Genomic DNA, 21938 nt, shown 5'->3' on the forward strand with positions numbered 1-21938 from the left:
TAATATTGAGAATGGGCATTGATTTCCTATTTCTGTGATCAGAACAAAGAAACTAAGTGATTACAGTATGTTTATTAGGACTGTTATAGAATGATTTGCTGTAGAAATGGGATTGGTGGGGTCTGTGCTCCTGATTCTTAATCTTTGCTCCAGGTAAAGTAAAGCCTAGGGTTGAGCTATTGGAATTTGTGCCAAACTTTGAGAAATTCTCTAGACTGGATAAATTGAAATAATTTAAATTCCACAAATTGAAAAAAATCCCATCTGCCATTTTGTATATTACAGACCTAGTTAACAGCTGGGTTGGCTTTGCCATAAAGCATTGCATCTATCACATCACATGGAGAGCCAGAGCCAACCAAAAAGGACTATTATAGCTCTTATAAAAGCAAAGGCAGGAAATGCAGCAGAAAATATGAGGAAAATAGGACATCATAACTCACAGCTTAACAAGAGAGAAATGAAGAGAAAGTAAATTGCTGTGACAGTAAGATGATGAAGAATGAATACAATCCATTTACCCATAGACCTATATGTTGAGGTCACTTTGACCTTACTAAGGCTATATTTACATAATAGAGCTTGAAATGGATTAGATACAGTCCTTACAGACCTCAGAGTGATATTCTTTTCTGGGTATTTGGAGTGCTTGCAGCTTGCCACAAATCAATTTAAAAAAAAATGTTTTGATAAACTGACATATTTGAAAAGATTTCCTCATCTCAACTAGAATTAGAAAAAATATTAATCCGAGTCCCATTTCCAGTATCCAGATAAGAGACAGTCTTAGCCCTGAAGTATATTGTTTTTCATAAGACTTTCTCCATAAAAAAAGATAATATTTGACTTCTTGATGTCTCAGTGCTCTTCTGTGCCAACTAGAGCCTGAAGCATAACATTTGTACTGCTGCCGTCTTTTTTTTTTTACATATCAAAAATATCAACTAAATCAATAAGTCCGATAAAGCAATATATCTCGTGTAAAGTTACTCTGTCGGGTTTCCTCCATTTCCCTCCAGCAGCTTCCTTTGCTCTGACTGGCGTTCCTTTCCTCTTGCTTCCAAGATGTCTGTCTCAGTGGCATGAAGATTAGTCATAATTCAAAATTTTGGCTTCTCTACTTTTTGTTCTGTTCAGACTTATTATTACACTCCCCATGCCATTGAGGTAGACATCTTGGTTGCAAGAAGAATGAAATGCTAATCTGAGAGGTTTGGGGTTAGGTGGGGAGGGTAAACAAATAGTGAGGTAACCAACGTGGCGATTAGCCTTCATTACTATACAAATGTCTCTGCTTCATGTACATGTGCATTTGTACTACTATTTAAGAAATTTGTTACAATAGTAAGTTACAAGATCATTGTATTAATGAAAACATTAACCTTTTTATCATCATTGTTGAAGAATCTATTTACTCCAGGAGCGCAGCCCACTTAATTTGTTTCATCCAACTGGATCCAATATTTCCTGGAGGATTTATCCATCAGTCATGAGGCAGCAGCAGCTGTTTTTCTTCAGGTCTACATAGGAGTTGTGGCTGTCACAACTCCATCAGGTGAATGTAACCATCACTTACCCACTCTCTCTCCATAGGGTATCACCCTATTTTGTGCTCTGTTCCCCACATCTAGATTTATTCCACTCAGAATACATACCCCTCACTTGTCATTTGCAAGATTACTGACACTCTTCTAACAGCTCAAAGCACTATACTGTGTGTGATTTTCCTAAAAAAATGTAGCCTGTTGGAGAAGTTTTGCATTGTCTGGGGCATGGATCTAAGAATAATAGATGTAGGTGTTGCAGTCGCACTAGGACCCTAGTCTATTTGGCCCATATGAGAAGTCTAACTTTATTAAAGATCTATGATCGTTGGAAACCCTGTTAGAGATTTTGTATTAGGGCTCACAAGACTGAAGTTAGACCACTGGTCTAGGACATAACTAACTGGCCACAACAGCATCCTGATGTATTATCCATACAACAATCTTTCTTCAAGAGTTCTTGTGTGACAGAAGTAAAATAATCTGTTTTTTAGTTTCTAGTTAATACAAACGCCAGATCAATCATAAAAAAATGTAATTGCATTTTATAATAGTCAAATCCAAAAAAATGTGGACTAAACACTCTTTCAGAAACATATTTTCCTTCAGGATCTTCTTTTCACATGTTGTCTAATTTTGCTAAAGTACATTATGTTCTACAGCAGAACAGGAAATAATTAAAACAAGTTCCACTTCCAGACATAATATATGCAGTAGCTTTAGCTTTCTTTACTGTCAGCGAACATTCTTTAATGCTCAGGATAAAGAAACAGACTTTGTTTCCCATCAACTAACTTTTTCCCATTTATAAATCATTGGTACAAACCAACCTTTTATTGTACGTGCCACAAAAAGATGATTACAGGTTTCGCTCAACAGATTTTTCTTCTCACCTCTAACCTCTCCATTTCCCACCAAAGATATCATAGATCCTGCCAATTGTAAAGGTTAAATCAAAAGGCCACACAGCACAGTACACATAAAATAGAATTTAATAAACCAGTGCTTTAACCTAGAAATTTTTGTGGAGATTCAATTCCAGAAGCTTCCTATTAGAAGAATCATTTCAGCTATAATTTAACTGACTTTTTCATTTTGACTATTTTTTTCAACATAGCTACATTTTTTTTTTTAATATTAATAATTGGTCTAAACTTTTTTTCAGCCTGTAATAAAATGAAATGCCACGCAGTGACTAGAGAGAACTATTTGAAAAATTGTGATAGTCTAAGCAATTAATGAACCCAACTGAAAATGAAATACTTGTTGAAGGGCTGGCGGCCTTCTGTCCCAGTCACAGGTCTTCTTTGGCACTTGAGAAGGGTCACAAGTAAGTTGCTGATTTATTCAGATAGAACAAAATTTACAAAGCCATTCATACATTTTTTTGTTTGTTTTACTGACTTCAAAAAATGGGAATATTCAAAATACACTTTTAACCCACTTCATTCTGTTGTTATTTACAGATATATACAAGAAAAATTTAAGAGTTTTTAGTTGTATTAAAAAGCTTTGCAGGTTTTTTTTTTGCTTAACTATATAGATGTTCCATGAGAAGGCTCAATGGCTTCTGGAATGGGTCCCCCTGGCATGGACTGGAATGACATTGGCATGGGTGTCTTCACGGGACTTTGACGAAATAGTCCTCCATTTGGCGATCTGTGTTTACATTGTATAGAGGGCATAGTGGCTGAGCTGCTAAGGGGCAAGGGTAAGTTACTGCTTGAAATAGAAGTAAGTGTCCTACCACCACCATGACCAGATTGTTCAGGTAAAAAGGTGGTGACTGAAAGCTGTGTATTCTGATATTCCCGAACTGGCTCCAAGGTTTGGCTTGATGTCATGCCACCAATCTCCAATGCTGATATTTCAATTGATGCAGTAGAGATTTGCTTATGGACCATATCTTCATCAATCAAGCTGTTCATACGTCTATGTACTTGTTCCAGGTTAACTTCCTTATCCTAAGAATAAAAAACAGAAAAACAATATGAATGATATATGAAAACGTGCAATATAATTCCTACTATAAATACTAATTTATTATTGTTCTTTTCTGTGAGATTAAAATATTAATATATAATTAAACAAATATGACTCTGGACTGTTTTGGCTACAATGGTCCCTAATAATAGTTAGATTTCAGAGTTTACTTCTTATGGGACCTCATTTGATTATTCTGTGGAGGAACCCAAACAGCAGTTGTTATTTTCCCTGCAGTACCACTGAAGGTAAAATTAATTATTAAGCTGCATTTCCATTTAAATTAATAAACAGTTGGTGCAATAACTGATATAATTCAGATTTTTTTCTATGTTTATACAAAATGTGATATTTATAATATTTAGAAAAAAAAGTTTGAAGTATTACATAATTCTGAATCTGAAATTTCAAGTAGGTCAAGTGAATGAAAAGTATAAATTCATTGATTGCTTCTGTGTGCATCTTTACAGTCCACCAGACAATTTAATTAAGAACACACAAAACAGCTGAAAGAAAAGATGACCTTTCATTAGGCAAAAAAAGGAGTAAAAAATGAAATTCATGCATGGACTACCATGCTTTTTTTGATTCATTTGAATTTAAATTTTTGTTTCCTTTTTAATTAGCGTGAATGTTGATATGTTCCCATGGCTTGAATTTACATCCATAGTTCACATGATTTAAATATCCTTATGATTTATATATTTAGATAATAATTGCATGGCCTTGTAAACTCAAAAGTGTTTTGGTCTCAAAAAAAGAGATTAAAAAATAAATAAAACAAAAAAAATTAATCACTGAACTTCACTGCCCTTGTGATCTAGAGGATGTTGACTTATAGGACAAGTTCTTTATGTGCCGCGTCTTTCTCCCAGATTTCCATTTTTTCCTTCCTCAAGGGGAAAGGGGGGTACTTATTTTTTTCTCTCATTTTCCACCCACACTATTTCTCTGCTTGCCCTTTCAAAGCTACTCAGGTATTAGATTCTTCCGAGGCTTAGTACCTAAGGTCATATTTCCACATTGAGTAATGTCATTGATCTTCTATTTTAAACAATCTGGTCTAAGTTACATTCTCATCCTACTGGGAAGAACTCCAGATGTGTTTTCCTGTATTTGCCAGTATATTATGATCTTTTTTTTCTCATTAGCATGCTAGGTGCACAAATTCAAACCTGACAACCACAAAATTCACAACAATCCCTGTCTACATCAACTTTTCCTGCTAAGTGTCATATTAAGATTTACCAAAGTTATTGCTCTTTACTTTTTCTGTTTTTATCAAAATCTTACTATGTTTGACTTTGCCTGTTAAGTGTGAATAGTTCTTAAAAAAGACAAAGAAAAGTTTAGTGACTTTTCTTTAGGAAATTCATTTCAATTCAAGGCTGTTGTGCAATATACAGTACAGACCAAAAGTTTGGACACACCTTCTCATTTAAAGATTTTTCTGTATTTTCATGACTATGAAAATTGTACATTCACACTGAAGGCATCAAAACTATGAATTAACACATGTGGAATTAAATACTTAACAAAAAAGTGTGAAACAACTGAAAATATGTCTTATATTCTAGGTTCTTCAAAGTAGTCACCTTTTGCTTTGATGACTGCTTTGCACACTCTTGGCATTCTCTTGATGAGCTTCAAGAGGTAGCCACCGGAAATGGTTTTCACTTCACAGGTGTGCCCTGTCAGGTTTAATAAGTGGGATTTCTTTCCTTATAAATGGGGTTGGGAACATCAGTTGTGTTGTGCAGAAGTCTGGTGGATACACAGCTGATAGTCCTACTGAATAGACTGTTAGAATTTGTATTATGGCAAGAAAAAAGCAGCTAAGTAAAGAAAAACGAGTGACCATCATTACTTTAAAAAATGAAGGTCAGTCAGTGCGAAAAATTGGGAAAACTTTGAAAGTGTCCCCAAGTGCAGTCGCAAAAACCATCAAGCGCTACAAAGAAACCGGCTCACATGAGGACTGCCCCAGGAAAGGAAGACCAAGAGTCACCTCTGCTTCTGAGGATAAGTTTATCCGAGTCACCAGCCTCAGAAATCACAGGTTAACAGCAGCTCAGATTAGAGACCAGGTCAATGCCACACAGAGTTCTAGCAGCAGACGCATCTCTTCAACACCTGTTAAGAGGAGACTTTGTGCAGCAGGCCTTCATGGTAAAATAGCTGCTAGGAAAACACTGCTAAGGACAGGCAACAAGCAGAAGAGACTTTTTTGGGCAAAAGAACACAAGGAATGGACATTAGACCAGTGGAAATCTGTGCTTTGGTCTGATGAGTCCAAATTTGAGATCTTTGGTTCCAACCACCGTGTCTTTATCCGACGCAAAATAGGTGACCGGATGGACTCTACATGCCTGGTTCCCACCATGAAGCATGGAGGAGGAGGTGTGATAGTGTGGGGGTGCTTTGCTGGTGACACTGTTGGGGATTTATTAAAAATTGAAGGCATACTGAACCAGCATGGCTACCACAGCATCTTGCAGCGGCATGCTATTCCATCCAGTTTGCTTTAAGTTGGACCATCATTTATTTTTCAACAGGACAATGACCCCAGACACACCTCCAGGCTGTGTAAGGGCTATTTGACCAAGAAGGAGAGTGATGGGGTGCTACGCCAGATGACCTGGCCTCCACAGTCAGCAGACCAGAACCCAATCGAGATGGTTTGGGGTGAGCAGGACCGCAGAGTGAAGGCAAAAGGGCCAACAAGTGCTAAGCATCTCTGGGAACTCTTCAAGATTGTTGGAAGACCATTTCCAGTGACTACCTCTTGAAGCTCATCAAGAGAATGCCAAGAGTGTGCAAAGCAGTCATCAAAGCAAAAGGTGGCTACTTTGAAGAACCTAGAATATAAGACATATTTTCAGTTGTTTCACACTTTTTTGTTAAGTATGTAATTCAACATGTGTTAATTCATAGTTTTGATGCCTTCAGTGTGAATGTACAATTTTCATAGTCATGTAAATTCAGAAAAATCTTTAAATGAGAAGGTGTGTCCAAACTTTTGGTCTGTACTCAACATAAAGACCTGCTCCAGCCCCCTGGATGTATAGCATCTTTTTCTAATGAATAAATAAATATTTTTAAGAGACAATTAGTGAGTGATGTGATTTTTTCACTGCACTGTATGGGAAGCCTTGCATTTCAAGCTGGTTCTGGTTTTGGTGAAAGGTCAAATTAAGTTGCTCTAAGGACCATGCATAAATACCACCTTCCAAAAATCTGCCATATTTTAAAGGGCTCTCTGCAACCTCAAAACCAGACTTTACAGACTAAACATGGTTAATGCCTGTAGATGCCCTGTCCCCCTGATATTGACTATATCTTCAACACCTCTGCACACAAATCCTACTATAGGTTAGACCAATTGTTTGTTTCTAGTGAACATCTCTATTTCAGCATAAAAGCCAGAACTGGGCCTCTGTTACACTCAGACCACTCCTTATATTCCTAACCAACTTACCTATTAAAGCACCAAAGTGGAGACTTCATCAGTCAGCACTAAGTGAAGAGAACAACCACACTCAGAAATATTGCTAGAGGAGTATTTCTCCTCAAATGACTCAGCAGATGGTAAAAATCAATAGTTTTCTGAGATCATTAGATCATCCTCAACTCAGATCCTAGACTGGACAGGTTCCAAAAGCTATATTATACTATTTTATGCCCACTGCTCTTCAATTGATCTAAGACTAACATCTTCCATAATTCGAACCTCGCACTTCCATCTCCAATACTTCTCTCATGCTGCGCCAGTTTTCTGGAATGCACTACCTCCAACGATCCGACTAATATCTAACCTGTATGTTTTTAAATGTGCTCTAAAAACACACCTGTTTATGCAAGCCTATCACCTCAACTCGCTAACCTTACTCTCCCCTGTTCCCTCCTAAATGTTAATTGTAATCTGCTCCTGCCTATTGATCTGTCACCACATCCCCCATGCACCCAATAGCACACGGTAATTGCACTTACACACATGATGGCTAATTACCGGATCATGTAGCTTAATATGAAAAGCATTATTTATTATAATGATGGCTGAACCGTACATAACTAGCATGTCCTACCTATTGTGTCCCCCTATTTCTTTATAGATTGCAAGCTTGTGAGCAGGGCCCTCACTCCTCCTGTAACTGTTGAAATGTGTTACATTGTATTGTTTTTATTGTCTGTACATGTCCCTGCTTATTTGTAAAGTGCTGCGGAATATGTTGGCGAAATATAAATAAAAATTATTATTATTATTATTATTATTATTATTATATTGCTCAATTTAAATAATCCCTTCTTTCCAGGCATCTAGAATTTTGTAATTCTGCTTAGCCTGCTCATCACACATGATGCATAGTCAGATTTCATTAGTACACAAATAGGGTGGGGTCCTTTCCTCTTGTGCAAATTTAAGACCAAAGCCCCTCCTTTTTTCTGACATCATCTAAAACTGTTTGCAAAAATGCTTCCTATCAAATGGAAACCTATTCTTCTTAAGGCTATGTGCACACGGTCCGTCCTGTCAGCGCTTTGAATGAAGCATACTCTATGCTGCGTCCAAAGCACTGCACGCAGGTGAATTTGCATGTGTTCATTGAACCGTGCAGATTAACCACATTCAATACATTGTATTGATCTAATTTCTCTTTAAGAGACTAGCGACTGCGCAAGACAAATTGACATGGTGCGGTCTGGAAAGGCGCACCGCATGTCCATGTTCGGGGGTGAGCCGCAGGTGCACGGAGACGCAAAGTAGACATAGGATTTCTTGAAATCCCATCCACTATTCTGTACCATCTGGCCACTGTGGATTGGATGCAGCGCAAGTGCGCTGCATCCAATCAACAGTGATTATTGATCGTGTGCACATACCCTTTATATTGTTCATCGTAAACAAAGATTTTATTAAACATAGCAAGCAAAATGATACTACAACTAGAGTATTACATTTTACTTGGCAAGTTAATTAGCTATACACAAAAGCAAGTTCTTTACAAATTTAATTTCCCTTACTCCTTTGTTTTTGACAAATCAGCCATGTACTCGTCCCCTCTGACAATAATTGAGTAAACCATTTAAGCTCTATTATGGCACCAGATGAGGATGAGTACCCTGTTTCAATTGCTTTTTGTACTGGTTATGGAAACCCTTGTTTAAAAAGGGATGAAAAAAAAATAGCAGTTCAAGCGGACGACTTACTTAAAGGGAATCTGTCACTAGGGTTTTGCCACCTAATCTGAGAGCAGCATAATGTAGAGACAGAGACCCTGATTCCAGCGATGTGTCATTTATGGGCTGCTTGCTGTCATTTTGATAAAATCACTGTTTCATCTACTGCAGATCCAAGAGTTCTCTGAATGTATAACCCCGCCCACACTATTGATTGACAGCTTTCCTCACATGTACAGTGTTCACAGAAAGCTGGAACCAGCTGTAGGGAGCGGGTTTATAAAGAGCTCATGTACATGTTTGACTACCTGGCAGAAGGTTTACTAGACCTCTAATAATAATCTCCTCCTGATAAAATGGTGATTTTATAAAAGCTACAGCAAGCAGCCCACTACGTGACATATCGCTGGAATTAGAGTCTCTGTCACTACATTATGCTGCTTTCATATTAGGTTGGCAAAAGATGACAGATTCCCTTTAATCAACATTACCTATAGATATCCCTAAAAAAATATGAATTGCTGGACCTTTTCAGCCACTTTAAAGTTGTTTCCAGCAAATCACAAATCTTTTGCTTCAACCTCCACCCCAATGTACAAAGGAAATTAAAAAGCTTTACCACTTTTGGCCAGTTTCACTTGGGATAAATTGGTCAAAATTTAGGTTGATCTATACAAATGAACCACTTAAACTTGCTAAAAGTGAAACTATCATTTTGCAAAAAAATAGTAATTGTTATAGAGCTTTAACTGATTGGTGAAGGTTCCAAAAAATGATAGATACACTCGAAACGTCTGGAGTCTTCAATCCAGTAGCTTGACATTACAATTCTTTCTTGGTTTGGGAAGTAGAGTGAAGTAATGTGTAATGATGTGGAAACTTGTATAGAAAGTTTTAGGAGAAACTCAAAGGGTTTCACACGTTTGCCAGTTTTGATCAAATCAGGGAGTCGATTGATCGGAGACAAGAGAAACACGACCAAATCTGTTGGTGTCACAGGCTCTCAGATGCCTGGTCACATATCTTTATTACAAGCAAAGAGATAAGGAAAAGGGGAATGTCTTTATTGGCTTTACATTACCTAATATAGAAACTATGTAACTTGGGAATAACAAGTTCATAAATCATGGAAACTGTTAAATTCCTTGGAAACTGGTTCTACCCTGCTTTCTATGCCTTCTGTAACAAAGAAACTTAATACAAAGACATCATCAGAGACAACACCCTGTGTTATTGCTTTTATGAATAACACTTATAAAGCTAATATTAAAACACAAAATTATCAAAGATATATGAATTGTCTAAATATTAAAGCAAAGTATAAATATTTACCATAACACTCTCACATTATCTTTTTATTGCAAGTGTTACCCATACATATACCAAATACCAAATTCCTACTTCTAGGCATTAAATTAATTACTGATTACATTTATATATTCGGGATGAGGGGAGACCACTAAGATGTGCTTCATATAGCCAAGACTGATAATCCAGCAGGTGATTTATAGATATGCCCAATCTGGTTCTGGCTTTTTCCCACCTATATTAGGTGGTAATGCATATACTTATAAACAATGATTAAGACATGTGTGAGATATGGAAGGTTTTCTCTGTCTTAGGTTTCTGGCTATTTTGACATTGATATTTCATGCAAATTTTTAAAGTGCTGTAAACAGTGCATATATTTGATTATTAAAGAAATATCCTATCAATTATTATACTGCATTTATTAGTAAATGCACAGCACTTCATTCAGTCATGATTATCTTATAACTGGTAAAGTGCGGTAAAAAGTGCATATGTTTGATTATTATAAAAATATTCTATTAATTATTATATTTAGTAAATACACAGCACAGTAAAATCTCATTCAATTTGTTTTTTCTACTATGACCAATGTGATAATTATTTAGAGAAAACTGAATATTAATATATCTTCAAATAAGATACTCGTTAATATCTCCTGAAATTTCCTCTACTATATGTAAATACAACCTGCTATATTGGTGTGAAATAATTATTATTGATTTTTTCCAGAGCAAATGTCCCTTATTTTTTGGTTTGAGGTACCTTTTTATTGTTTACTCAGTATCTTTTTAAATATGCTATCAATAAATATTTTTTTTAAACTATAACACGTCTTTGATCCTTTGTGACCATTTGTCATAGGACCAGTGTGGTAGAAATGATTGTGGAGTGTTGCCCTCTCTACGTTTGAGAGACGCTATTTGGGTAGTATGATCATCACTTATCTGTCAGGGCAATAATGTCATCATAGCCAAAAAAATTATTTCCAGACTCAGGGTTGTCCACTATAACATCAGAACCAAAAAACAGAAAAACTGAAAAACTGGTATCACAGCCACATATATCCCTCTGCTGTCTTTTCTCAAAAATTCATTCATAAAAATAAGTAAGTCTTTCTTCAATTGCTGAATCACTTGGTATGAAACACCAATAATCAAAGAATCTCATATTGTATATTTAGAGAAAACACTTTTCGTCCACTTTTCCCCCATTCTTAGAAAGTTCTGGTAAGGTTTTTGACATGTAAAGAGATTTCCTTAATTTGTTTTGTACCATACTGCTATATTTCAGCTTTGTCTGTATTAATAACAACTGCTGCAAAATTGTATCTTGTTTGTATAAAACTTGAAGCATAACCAGATCATGAGGTGCTCAGAGGAGGACAGAGGGGGAGAATTGTAAAAAAAATTAAACCGCGGTTGGGAATCATTCATAGAAACAATTTGACCCATGAGACCAATCTTGCATTATCTTCCCCAATTTTCCTAAAGGGTATGAAAGATCCCTTAGCGCATCCCACAATTCTGGCCTACAGCATTATTATCACTATATAGACTACTAGATAGGTAAGGTGGATCAGGTTTACAGATTTCAGGAAAGCTTTTAAGCAATTACAGTAGTAAAAAAAGCAGTTTAAATACATACATAAAAAGTTATTTACCCATTTTAAGATGATACAAACAATCAAGTATTTATATGACAAATAAAATATTCATACTGTAATAAAGAACATTGTTAGTCTAATTGAGAAAGATCATTAAAAATAAAATCACCTTTAAATTGCATTTCTAAAATTTACTAGAAAGAAAAAAAATTAGCCCCAAATCATACTTACCATAGCAACAATAAGGAAGTGTGAAGAAAAGTTTGCTTTTGAATTTTTTGTATATAATTACATATATATAAATATATACATATATATGTATATATATATATATATATATATATATATATACACATCTAGATATTCTGAGGAGCTGGCCTTATTTAAAAACTATTGTACCAATGCACGTAGAGCAGAGTCCACGGCTCTAAGGGATGCAGACTTTTTCCAGCATGGAGCACCGGTTCCGTCAATCTTATTGCGTTTTATTACAGACTTGCTTGTTGTGTTTTATTAATGTTCTGTTTGTTAATCAGTTTATGTGCACTAATATCACTTGTAAAGTGTTCAGCTTCAGGAATCAATGTTTCCATTCAATGACAGTAAGCAGAAGAAGACATGCTGGTTGGAACTTATGTATGCATAAGGCCTGACAAGAGATTGCTAAAAGTAAATGTCAATTCTATTAATCTCGTTAGTATCTCAGGGGCCTTAAGCCATTGTTCTAACTGCCACTAGTCCTATTGTGTGGATGAGGACACAAGATACAGTGGAGCCATCACCACAGGGGGTCTCACATGCAGCCATGTGCTTTTGATGGGCTTTTGAAATATCCTTGACTCTTAAAGATAAAAGCAAGTTTTTAAGGGGGAGGGTGTGAACACTTCTGCATTCAGAGGGCTTATCACAGGGAGGGAGGAATAAGCCATATGTTTAGTCAGGGAGTTGGTGGAATGACATTGAGGGGATGGGATCTAGGCTGAGATCCTGCAACCATGGATGGATGAATGGCCTAAGGAATTTTGGAGATCAATTACCGACTGGGCCGGATAAACATGGTACAGTTGGGGGATCTGTCGTTTGGATTTAAATTTTCTTAAGGACTTTTGCTACTGGATACTTCTATTGTTCTGTCGTATGGAGGAGCATGGACTGTGTATACAGACTATACTGGCTGGGGATACGAAATCTGTGAGGCAACAAAAAGTTGGGAAACAGTAAGTATTGCCTGGCACAATGGCAGTTGAACTACCGGAGGGAATCTTGTGGACTGAGACAATTGTATTTTGTCCATTTACCTGGAATTGCTGTATTAACGTGGACGGAAGGTGATGATTTACAACCCACAACCTCAGATCTTCACAGATTTAATGATAGATACATAGATAGATAGATAGATAGATAGATAGATAGATAGATAGATAGATAGATAGATAGATAGTGAGATAAGTATTGAACATGTCATCAATTTTCTAAGTAAATATATATCGAAAGATGCTACTGACATAAAATTCTCACTAGATGTCACTAACAACCCATCCAATCCACACAATCAAAGAAATAAACCATAGATGTCCATAGATTATGTATAATGATGAAAAATGACATTGGGAAAAAATATTGAACACATGAAGAGAGAGATGTGTAAAAAGCCGTGAAAAAAGTCATGACACCAGCTTAAATCTATCAGTAATTAGAGATCAATCCTACCACTTAGTGGAAGATAATATAAGCTGATCAGCTGATTCAACTGATGGCCTATTAAAAGGTGTCTCATTACCAAGCTGCCACACAAGAAACATCTCAGAATGGGTTAAACCAGTGAACTGTCTCACTTTTGCCACCTTATTGTTGCAAAACATACTGATAGCATTGGTTACAGAAGATTTTCAAAGCTATTGAAGATACCAGTAAGCACTATTAGGGTCATAATCTGGAAGTGAAAAGATCATAATTTCACCATAAACCAACCACGACCAGGTGCCCCCTGCAAGATTTCAGACAGAGAAGTGAAAAAAATTATCAGAAGAGTTGTCCAATAGCCAAGGACAACCTGTGGAGAGCTACAGAAAGACCTGGAATAAGCAGGTACAATTCTTTCAATGAAAACTATAAGTAATGCATTCAACCTTCATAGCATGTATGCACTCTTACCATTACATCAGCACTGACAATAAAGATTATCCCTATTCACCCTCACTGACATGGATAAATGGGATGGATCAATGGATGGATCAATGGATGGATGGTGAGAGATCTGAATGGATTCTTATTATAAAGGCAATACAGCAGGTTGTATAGACATTAAATAGGATATACAGCAATCTGTGTACATGCATGTACACCCTGCTTTATAAATAAAGATATAAAGAAGCTGGTCTTGCATGGAGAGCTAGCAGCATTCACAGAAACTGAGTGAGCTCTGCTGAATGAAGCCCGCCCACCCGTTTGGTAGAATTTGACATGAGATCACAGGAAGCCAGTAGAATCTTAGCCAGAAATCACGTGACAAGAACAACAGCTTAGGTTACAGCAGGTTTTGGAAAAGCAAAGTATTTATTGAAGTTTCAGTTTATTTCATAAAAGGGACATGTAAAGTAGAGGCCAACCCCTTTAATATTTCACACTACATTTTCCATTTTTGTAAGGATAGGCTTGTGTGAATGTCCTCATACTTCAATATATACTGGAGTTTCAAGTCTGAAAAGGGCTGATTAATATAGCTATACATTTGAGATAATAGCCCTATCTTTAGCAGAACATAAATCACAGTGGACTCCAGAGAAAAATTATCTACCTTCAGGCCAAGGCTGTCAAAGCAAGAACAATTGAGAAGACTTGATTCATATGAAAATATTTTGAATCTGGGGTGGAAATTGTGGCCTAAAGGTAGATATTGTCATTGGCTTCCCTATGAAGTAGCAGATTATGTGTTTAAGTTATACTCTTGGCTTTCCACCAGACAAAGTCATAAAATTGGACCCCCCAAGGTTAATATAGGACTAGAAAATAAATGGGTAACAGGAGATATATATGATTGCTATTTATATTTGAAATGCACTGAAAGCTATAGTGACAGTGAGGATCTGATTAGGTGAGCAGAATTAGGCATTAAGTGGTATACTGGTTCTACTGTCAGACAGGAAATAATAAGGGCCTCTAAATAATTTTCCAACTGCACTCATAAAGGAGAATCATTGAAGCTTCTCACTAGAGATAGTTGATCAATTAATGCTGATCTGTAATATTTCAACAGATTTGGGTCAGATAAACCACCTAGTCTTCTGTGGTAATACGTTGCTTTCTGCACTATTCTGTCCTTCCTTTGTTCTACATAAATTTAAATATCTGAACATGGAATGCTTTTAGCTCCTTGACCTTAGATATAAAATTCTTGGAAAGATCTTCATCTTAGTTGTATAGCTTCTGCCCATTCAGTAATAATACAGAAAGTTTCATTTTAGAGATCAGAGATGATAGTTTTGTACATTTTAGGGTAATTACAAGTATACATCACTTATTAGTATTTTTTGCAAATATGGAGATTGGGGGTCTTACAATATAGAACCTCAGATGATTTTGTTTTGTTCATTTTAAGTCCTGAAACTACAGAGAAAATTCTTGTGCTTGAAATAGGTTTGGGAGAGAGCATAGTGGATTTGTAAAATTCATCTGCAAATTAATTTACACTATCGATTGTGGACTCTAACAACTACTGAAATATAATATCCTGTCTGATGCAAATCAAAAGTGCTTCCACCACAAGGGCAAACAAGGCTGGTGAAAGGGGACAGCCTTGGCTCATTCACAATTAAATCTAAGTAGGTTTGGTAGAATTAAATGTAAATTTAAGAAAAGATTCTGGACAAGAATTTACAATTATTGTGTACAATTATTAGGCAATTTGTATTTTCAATGATTAATTTTATTATTGAACAACTAGAGTTCAAAACTAGTATGCTTTAACAGCATTTTCATCTGTTGAAGTGATTATAATCAAACAACTCAAAATGTACAAAAATGTACAAAAATACATTTCTGACATTTCTGAAGAAATATCAGTAACCACTATAACCGCCATTCTTTTCAATAAAAGTTATAAGCCCTCCATCCATGAAGCTTGTCAGTTTCTTAATCAATTGAAGATCAACTTTTTGGGCAGCACTTTTCCCAGACACTATTCAGTGAGGTGACTATTTTCCTACACAAAAAATCTCTAATTTCAGAAGAGCCGACAAGTTCTCACAGGGGTTAGGTTAAGTGAGGATGGGGACATTCTTTTGTCTTTAAGGCCTTACAGGCAGTTAAGCGGTGGAGACTTCAATGTATGTGATAGAGCATTGTCCTGCAGAAAAATCTTTAAAACTGCAGACTCTTTCCTGTACCACTGATTGAAAAACATGTCTTATAAAAACAGGCAGTCAGTTTGAGGGTTGATTTTGACGCCATCTTGAACCCGAAACTGTTCAACTAGCTCATCTTTGCAAATACCAGCCGACAGCACTATTCTACCTCCATCTTGCAGGCATTTGAATCAAAATGGAGGTCTGTGCTTGTTTATGATCCAGCCACAGGCACATTCATCTCATCCTGCAAGAATCACTTCAGTCTTCCGATATTTCTTAGCCCCTTATTGGTGTTGATGGTTGAGTTTCAACTTTCCTTACCTTAGCCAAGTCTGAACACCATGTACTTCTGGGCACTCCACAGATATTGCAATTCTGGAATATGACAGCACTGGAGAATAATGGGTTTATGATTGCTTTACATTTGATTGCTCTGAAATCTTTTTGGCAATTAATGTGAGTCTTTTTTTCTGAACTCGTTTTTTTGCGACCCTGTTACCTATTTTCTGTACAACGTTTGATGATTCTGTGATCATGCACCAGTATCTTAGCAATTTCAAAAATGCTCCATTTCTCTGCAAGACTTTTAGCAAGGTGGTTACCTCTCCTTTAAGATAGTAATAGTCTCTGGAAGACCCCTGATGTAAATGTTACATTGCCTTGAGCAGTTCATTATATCCTCCAGTTTAAACTCAATCTCTTCTATCTTACCTTTGTGTTTATCAATATTGTGGCTCTCATGTTCTAGCGTGTCTATTCCCTCATCCGTTTTGATCTCTATGTTGGAGATCCACTACCCCAGCTCATGTTCATACATCCGATAAGGCATGGGTATGATATATTCTAAACATACAGTTGTTGTCATGTTTCACCTCAGCAAGGTTGAGTGGTAAATTTATAGTGTGCCATATTGGATACCTGGATGGTTCATAATATCTCCGGTGTTTCCTGGTAAATTGCTTGAGATTGTCAGTCCACTGGTCACTTGCTGCTCTTGGGCATGTCACTTAAACAAATCAATAATTTCAGTGCTGTGGAACTTTAAAATAGTCCAAAGACAGGCTTAATTAGCCAGCCCAAATCTTGTATCAGATGTGTCCCTTTCATTTAACTCTGCGCATGTACCCCTATGTATTAACATTTTTACTATCACTTTTTCATCACTGCCTAAGACAATTTGTGAAAAGTTAATTTATTGGCTACTAAATGCTACAACATGCACTGGTTATTATAATTTTGATAGATTTATTTTCTCTTTACTGACAAAACAGCAGACAGTTAATGCAATGCAAGCTACCATTGCCTTCTTTTTTGGCAGAAGCAGAACTCAACTCAGAAAATTACTGCTTTACTGATATTGGCCATGACACCCGCATAAAACATTTGTGCTGTTAAAAATACATAAAATATCAGCTTTCAATTCCCAGAAAATGTCTGCTTTATAGCAGCCTACATTGTCATCTACAGAAATCAGTTGTTTATATTTATAGCGAGTCCTTCAAGGTCTCTACCAGCTGACTGTGCTCAACCTAGTAAATATGAAACCCAATTTGTTATACCCTGTCTTACTGTAGAGAGAAAAATACATTGTCAGTAATCATTAATGATGACTTTCAGCTGTAAAGGCTGATACACGAGCCAGCTGGATGAAAAGCTGGGATCCAGATGCTACAATACAATGTTATTATTCAGTTAATGATGCAAAGGGGCTACATTCCTGCCAAGCCTGATAGTAACATTGTAGTACAGGGAAGGGTCAGTGGAACCATTAATGCTAAATCAAAGCCAACAGTTGTAATGTGAATTGCAAATATAGCCTCACTTTGATGGGTTCTTGACTTTATTTTTATATTTAGATATTTTCTTCTACTATATAAATATATATATATATTCAATCTTGGATACTCTTTACAGATTATGACCACTGTGTATTCTAGCTTTTTCTATGCGGACAATATATTTTTTCATAAGGCAAATGTGTAATCTTTAGGGCTTGTCAATTTATGCATCTGGAAGAAAGTGTATGATGGAATATTAAAATGTGCTGAGGGATTTCCTTGTACTTTCTATCTACATTATTCAATTTTAAATCGCATTGTATATTATCCAAAGTAGTATTACAAACTAGGGAAATTACTAGTACCCAAGAGTGTTATTAAAACATAGCATACCTGCAAACCTAATTCTTGGTGGTAAGCAATTACATCTGCTCAAATTTTATACCTAATTTCTAAATAAAATAAATATGTCCGGATTTTTTTTTTTTAAGAAAGTGTAGAAGCGATATTTGATCAATTTGTGGCCTTTGTTATTTCGACACCATTCTCTACAATGTAAATAATTTGGCAACCTATTGTATCGCTTTATGTACACTGTATGACATTGCATCATAAGGTTGATGAGAGGGTATCAGAAGGAACTACACAGGTCACCATCTAGCAAAAAGGCTGAGCCTGTCAATACCCATTTAGGTGCTACAGTATCAGTAATTTATTTGGCTAACACATTTTATGATCTGTCTAAAAATTTTTATACACAGGCACTTTAGGGGGAGTTCACATCACAATATCAGCAAGTACCTAATATTTTTTTGAAATGAAAAAAAAATAACACTCAAAGGTACCGCTTGATGGAGTTATAAAAGTTTATGAATGGATATAGCACAGCGATGCCTATGTTTGACCATCTGTTTGACAGGTTTACTTACTTTAAGTAGTATAAAACGTGGGTATTCTATGCTTTTCTATACTTCTAAAAAAATATGTACTTCATAAAGTTAGTTAAAGAAGTTTGCAACAAGACAGTTCTTCTGAATACCTGTTGTGCAGTATTAAAGGCAGCTCCACAGATGTTAAGATTATAATGCGAGCAGCCCCTTAAGATTAAATCTGCATTACACATTATGTACGCAACCTAGCATTCTCCCAAAAGTAAGAAAACTATCTTTCAAGTGTTACCTATTGGAAGCAGCCTTGCTATGTTCTCAAGTTTGAAAGTTATCCTTTTCGATCACTTTACTTCCAACCTCTGGGATCCCCAGCACTCCTACGAATCGAGGCTCAGAAGAGCCCAGTGTGACAGGAGCAATGGTCGATCATGCACATTATGATTCTATTCATTCTTAATGGGATCCCCCGAAATTTGGAAAAAGCCAAATGCTGCACTCAGCTTGTCACTGGCACTCCAATTAGAATGAATAAAGCAACAGTGCACATGATTGGCCTCTGCTTTATTCAACCATGGCTAAAGAGCTCTGGTTCTTTAGATCAAAAGAAGCCTCATCTGTCAGACCCCTGACAATCAAAACGTTAAACCTTGAGTCTCACATTTGAAGGTTATTATTTATGTAACTTGCTTTATGAATGAATAATGCACAGTTTGTGGAAATAAGTAGGTTTTTCTTAGAAAAAAGAGGGTGGCTTCTAAGGCACAATATTTAGTAATAGTTATGTCATGAAAACTGGAGACTATTTGGCGGTAGTTGAGAAATTTGGTAATTTTTGCTTTAGTATGTTTATAGTTTTTTTGGGGGGAATATAGCTTTCGTTTCGGATTTTGAAACAGATTTGCTTCAAAATCTAAGTCTAAAATATCTGTGTGACTCTAGCCTACGACCATGTTCATGATGTTTACTTTGCTGTAATTTCCAAAAACACAGTAAAACATGACTATTTTATCCTTTGTTGCCTATGGAAAATTTTACTGATGGATTCCATTTAGACCTCTTACTATGCAGAGTGCAGCAATTAAATCATCACTGGCTTCTGCACTCTAGAATTTGAGCACTTACTGAGCTTGACTTCGTCAGTTCAACAGCTTCTTCTGTAGAGTGCGCAGACAATCTGACTATCACTGGCTACAGCGCTCTGTTCATTTAAGCTGAATGTGCAAGCAGAGAAACCAGTAACAAAGTCAGTTCAACTGCTGCCCTTCACAGCGGCAGCAGTTGAACTGACAAGGCCAAAATCAGTAAGTGTGCAGAGTGCAGCAGCAGTAATGACTTGATTGCTGTGCTTTAGGAAACAATGGTTGAGTTTGTGCCCCTCCTTATGAACCCCCTTTGGCTCCATGCAAATTACACTACTTATACCCTGCTGTCTGACCAAAAGTCTGTAACCTCTAGAAACAATTTCAGTTTGAAATGCACTGATAGAATTTTTTTCACTGACAAAAAAGAATCTGGACATTTTGACAGGACTTAATTCTGTTTGTTAGAAATCTGGAAACTATTATCACCATGTCTTTTGGACAATACAGACTGTAGAGATGAGAAATATCTTGACAATGTGTCTACCTTAACATTTTTATTTCTCATTTTAAATATAATTATAGAAATCTAGAAATGAAGAAGGCCCACCGTGACTGACTAGTAAAGATGGACCAATCTATTTCATGTGAATCATGTTAAAGTCAAATTTTATTAAATTTGCATATCTTAGAGAATTCAAATAATATGTAAATCGATTTGAGTGAATTACAAAAATAATAACTGCCGCTTTTTTATACATTGCTGATAATTGCAACAGTTGCAGAAGGATGACGTGCGACTTCACGGGCTTCTCTATAATACCTTCCAGCTATTTCATTAAATAGTATAGACCAGCAAATCAGGAGGGAGTATTATACTCTGTGTAAAAGCCAGCCATTTTAGGGTGCTTTTGGGATAGTGATAATATATCAAAACTCGCAGTTCAGGACTGGAGGAAGGAAGAGAAAGCCCTAAAACATTGGACAAATTCTCCAGACAGTAATGTGTTGTACATGACTCAGCACTATAGAAAATGAGAGTAGTACTCTGGAAATAATACAGGGATTGTTAGGGGGAGGGAAATATAGGGAGGTGCCATCAGCAGTGTCAGACTTGGTGTGATAGATCACATCGTTTAGTTGTCATCTTTCTTACTGCATTTGAATTACAATTACACTTTTTTTTTCATCTTTCATAATGCATTAGAAAGCAAAAGCAAGACAGCACAATATATTTTACAGAAAAAAAATTAAAATCAGTGTCAGATGGTGTGCTTGCATGTCACAACCGATTGTACTGAGTTTTTGCATTTTATGCGCAATGATTTTTGAAGAGGCGGAAATTATTGTATTTCAAAATACGAAAGAAAAACTCTCTAAAAATACAAACATTTTACTGTGAATGTCTAACTCACAATGTGTGCATGATGCAAACACTTGTTTCATTTATTTCTATTTATTTATTTATTGTTTTTGCATATCTGTTTTATCAACACAGGGGCTCAATCATTAGCACTGTTGCTTTGCAAGACTAAGGTTCTGGGTTTAAAATCCTACTAAGGAGAATATCTGCAAGGACTATGCATGTTCTCCGTGTGTTTGCTTGGGTTTCCTCCCACACTCCAAAGATTTATTGATAGGGAATTTAGATTGTGAGCCCCAACGGGGACAGTGATGATAATGTCTTTAAAACACTGTGAAATATGATGGCACTATAAAAGTGAGTAAGATAAATGTGAAATTTTACGTACATTCACACGACGCCAATAAAGTGCCCTGTTGTAGAAGCTAGCTTTTTGGACATGTTCCTACCTTACATTACTTATTTTGTAATTTTTGTGGAATTTTGTTGAAAAATTTTGAAATAACATTATAAAAATTCATATCTGTATATGTTGGTTGTTACACCCCTGCTCTACTAGTCCAATTTGCAAATGTACATGCCAAATCTATACTGTGGCTGGCTGCCACATTTTTCTTTTTGTACATGCACTGTACCATTCTACTTAACATTTTTTAATACATCCTTTTTTCACAAGGGTTGAATTATAGGGGTTGTAAAGATTGTCAAAAGTTAGAGTGTTGTACAACATGTATGCTAAAGGAAAAAGTGGCAATGGTCATGGATGGGTTATTGTAAAAGAAAAAAGAATTCATACTATGGCTAAGAATGTGAGAACCGCTTGCAGCAGAAGCACCACCTCCATCACTGGCATTATCCATCCT

At 36.2% G+C, this 21938-nt stretch overlaps 1 protein-coding gene across 2 annotated transcripts in view; it reads right to left on the minus strand.

The window, feature by feature from the left end:
- Window positions 1-618: 618 nt before the first annotated feature.
- Window positions 619-21938, minus strand: part of GRID1 (glutamate ionotropic receptor delta type subunit 1) — a 1896881-nt gene continuing 1875561 nt past the window's right edge. The window contains exon 16 of one of the 2 annotated variants that reach the window (XM_073685862.1): window positions 619-3508. In XM_073685862.1, the coding sequence (XP_073541963.1) occupies window positions 3080-3508 (429 nt within the window). In that variant the 3' untranslated portion in view covers window positions 619-3079. The remainder of the gene's footprint in view (window positions 3509-21938) is intronic. The other variant, XM_073685863.1, reaches the window with a different exon arrangement.

The sequence above is a fragment of the Phyllobates terribilis genome, unplaced genomic scaffold (genome assembly GCF_046119375.1).
Source record: "Phyllobates terribilis strain yellow unplaced genomic scaffold, ASM4611937v1 Scaffold_5__5_contigs__length_657084704, whole genome shotgun sequence".
Classification (NCBI taxonomy): Eukaryota; Metazoa; Chordata; class Amphibia; order Anura; family Dendrobatidae; genus Phyllobates; species Phyllobates terribilis.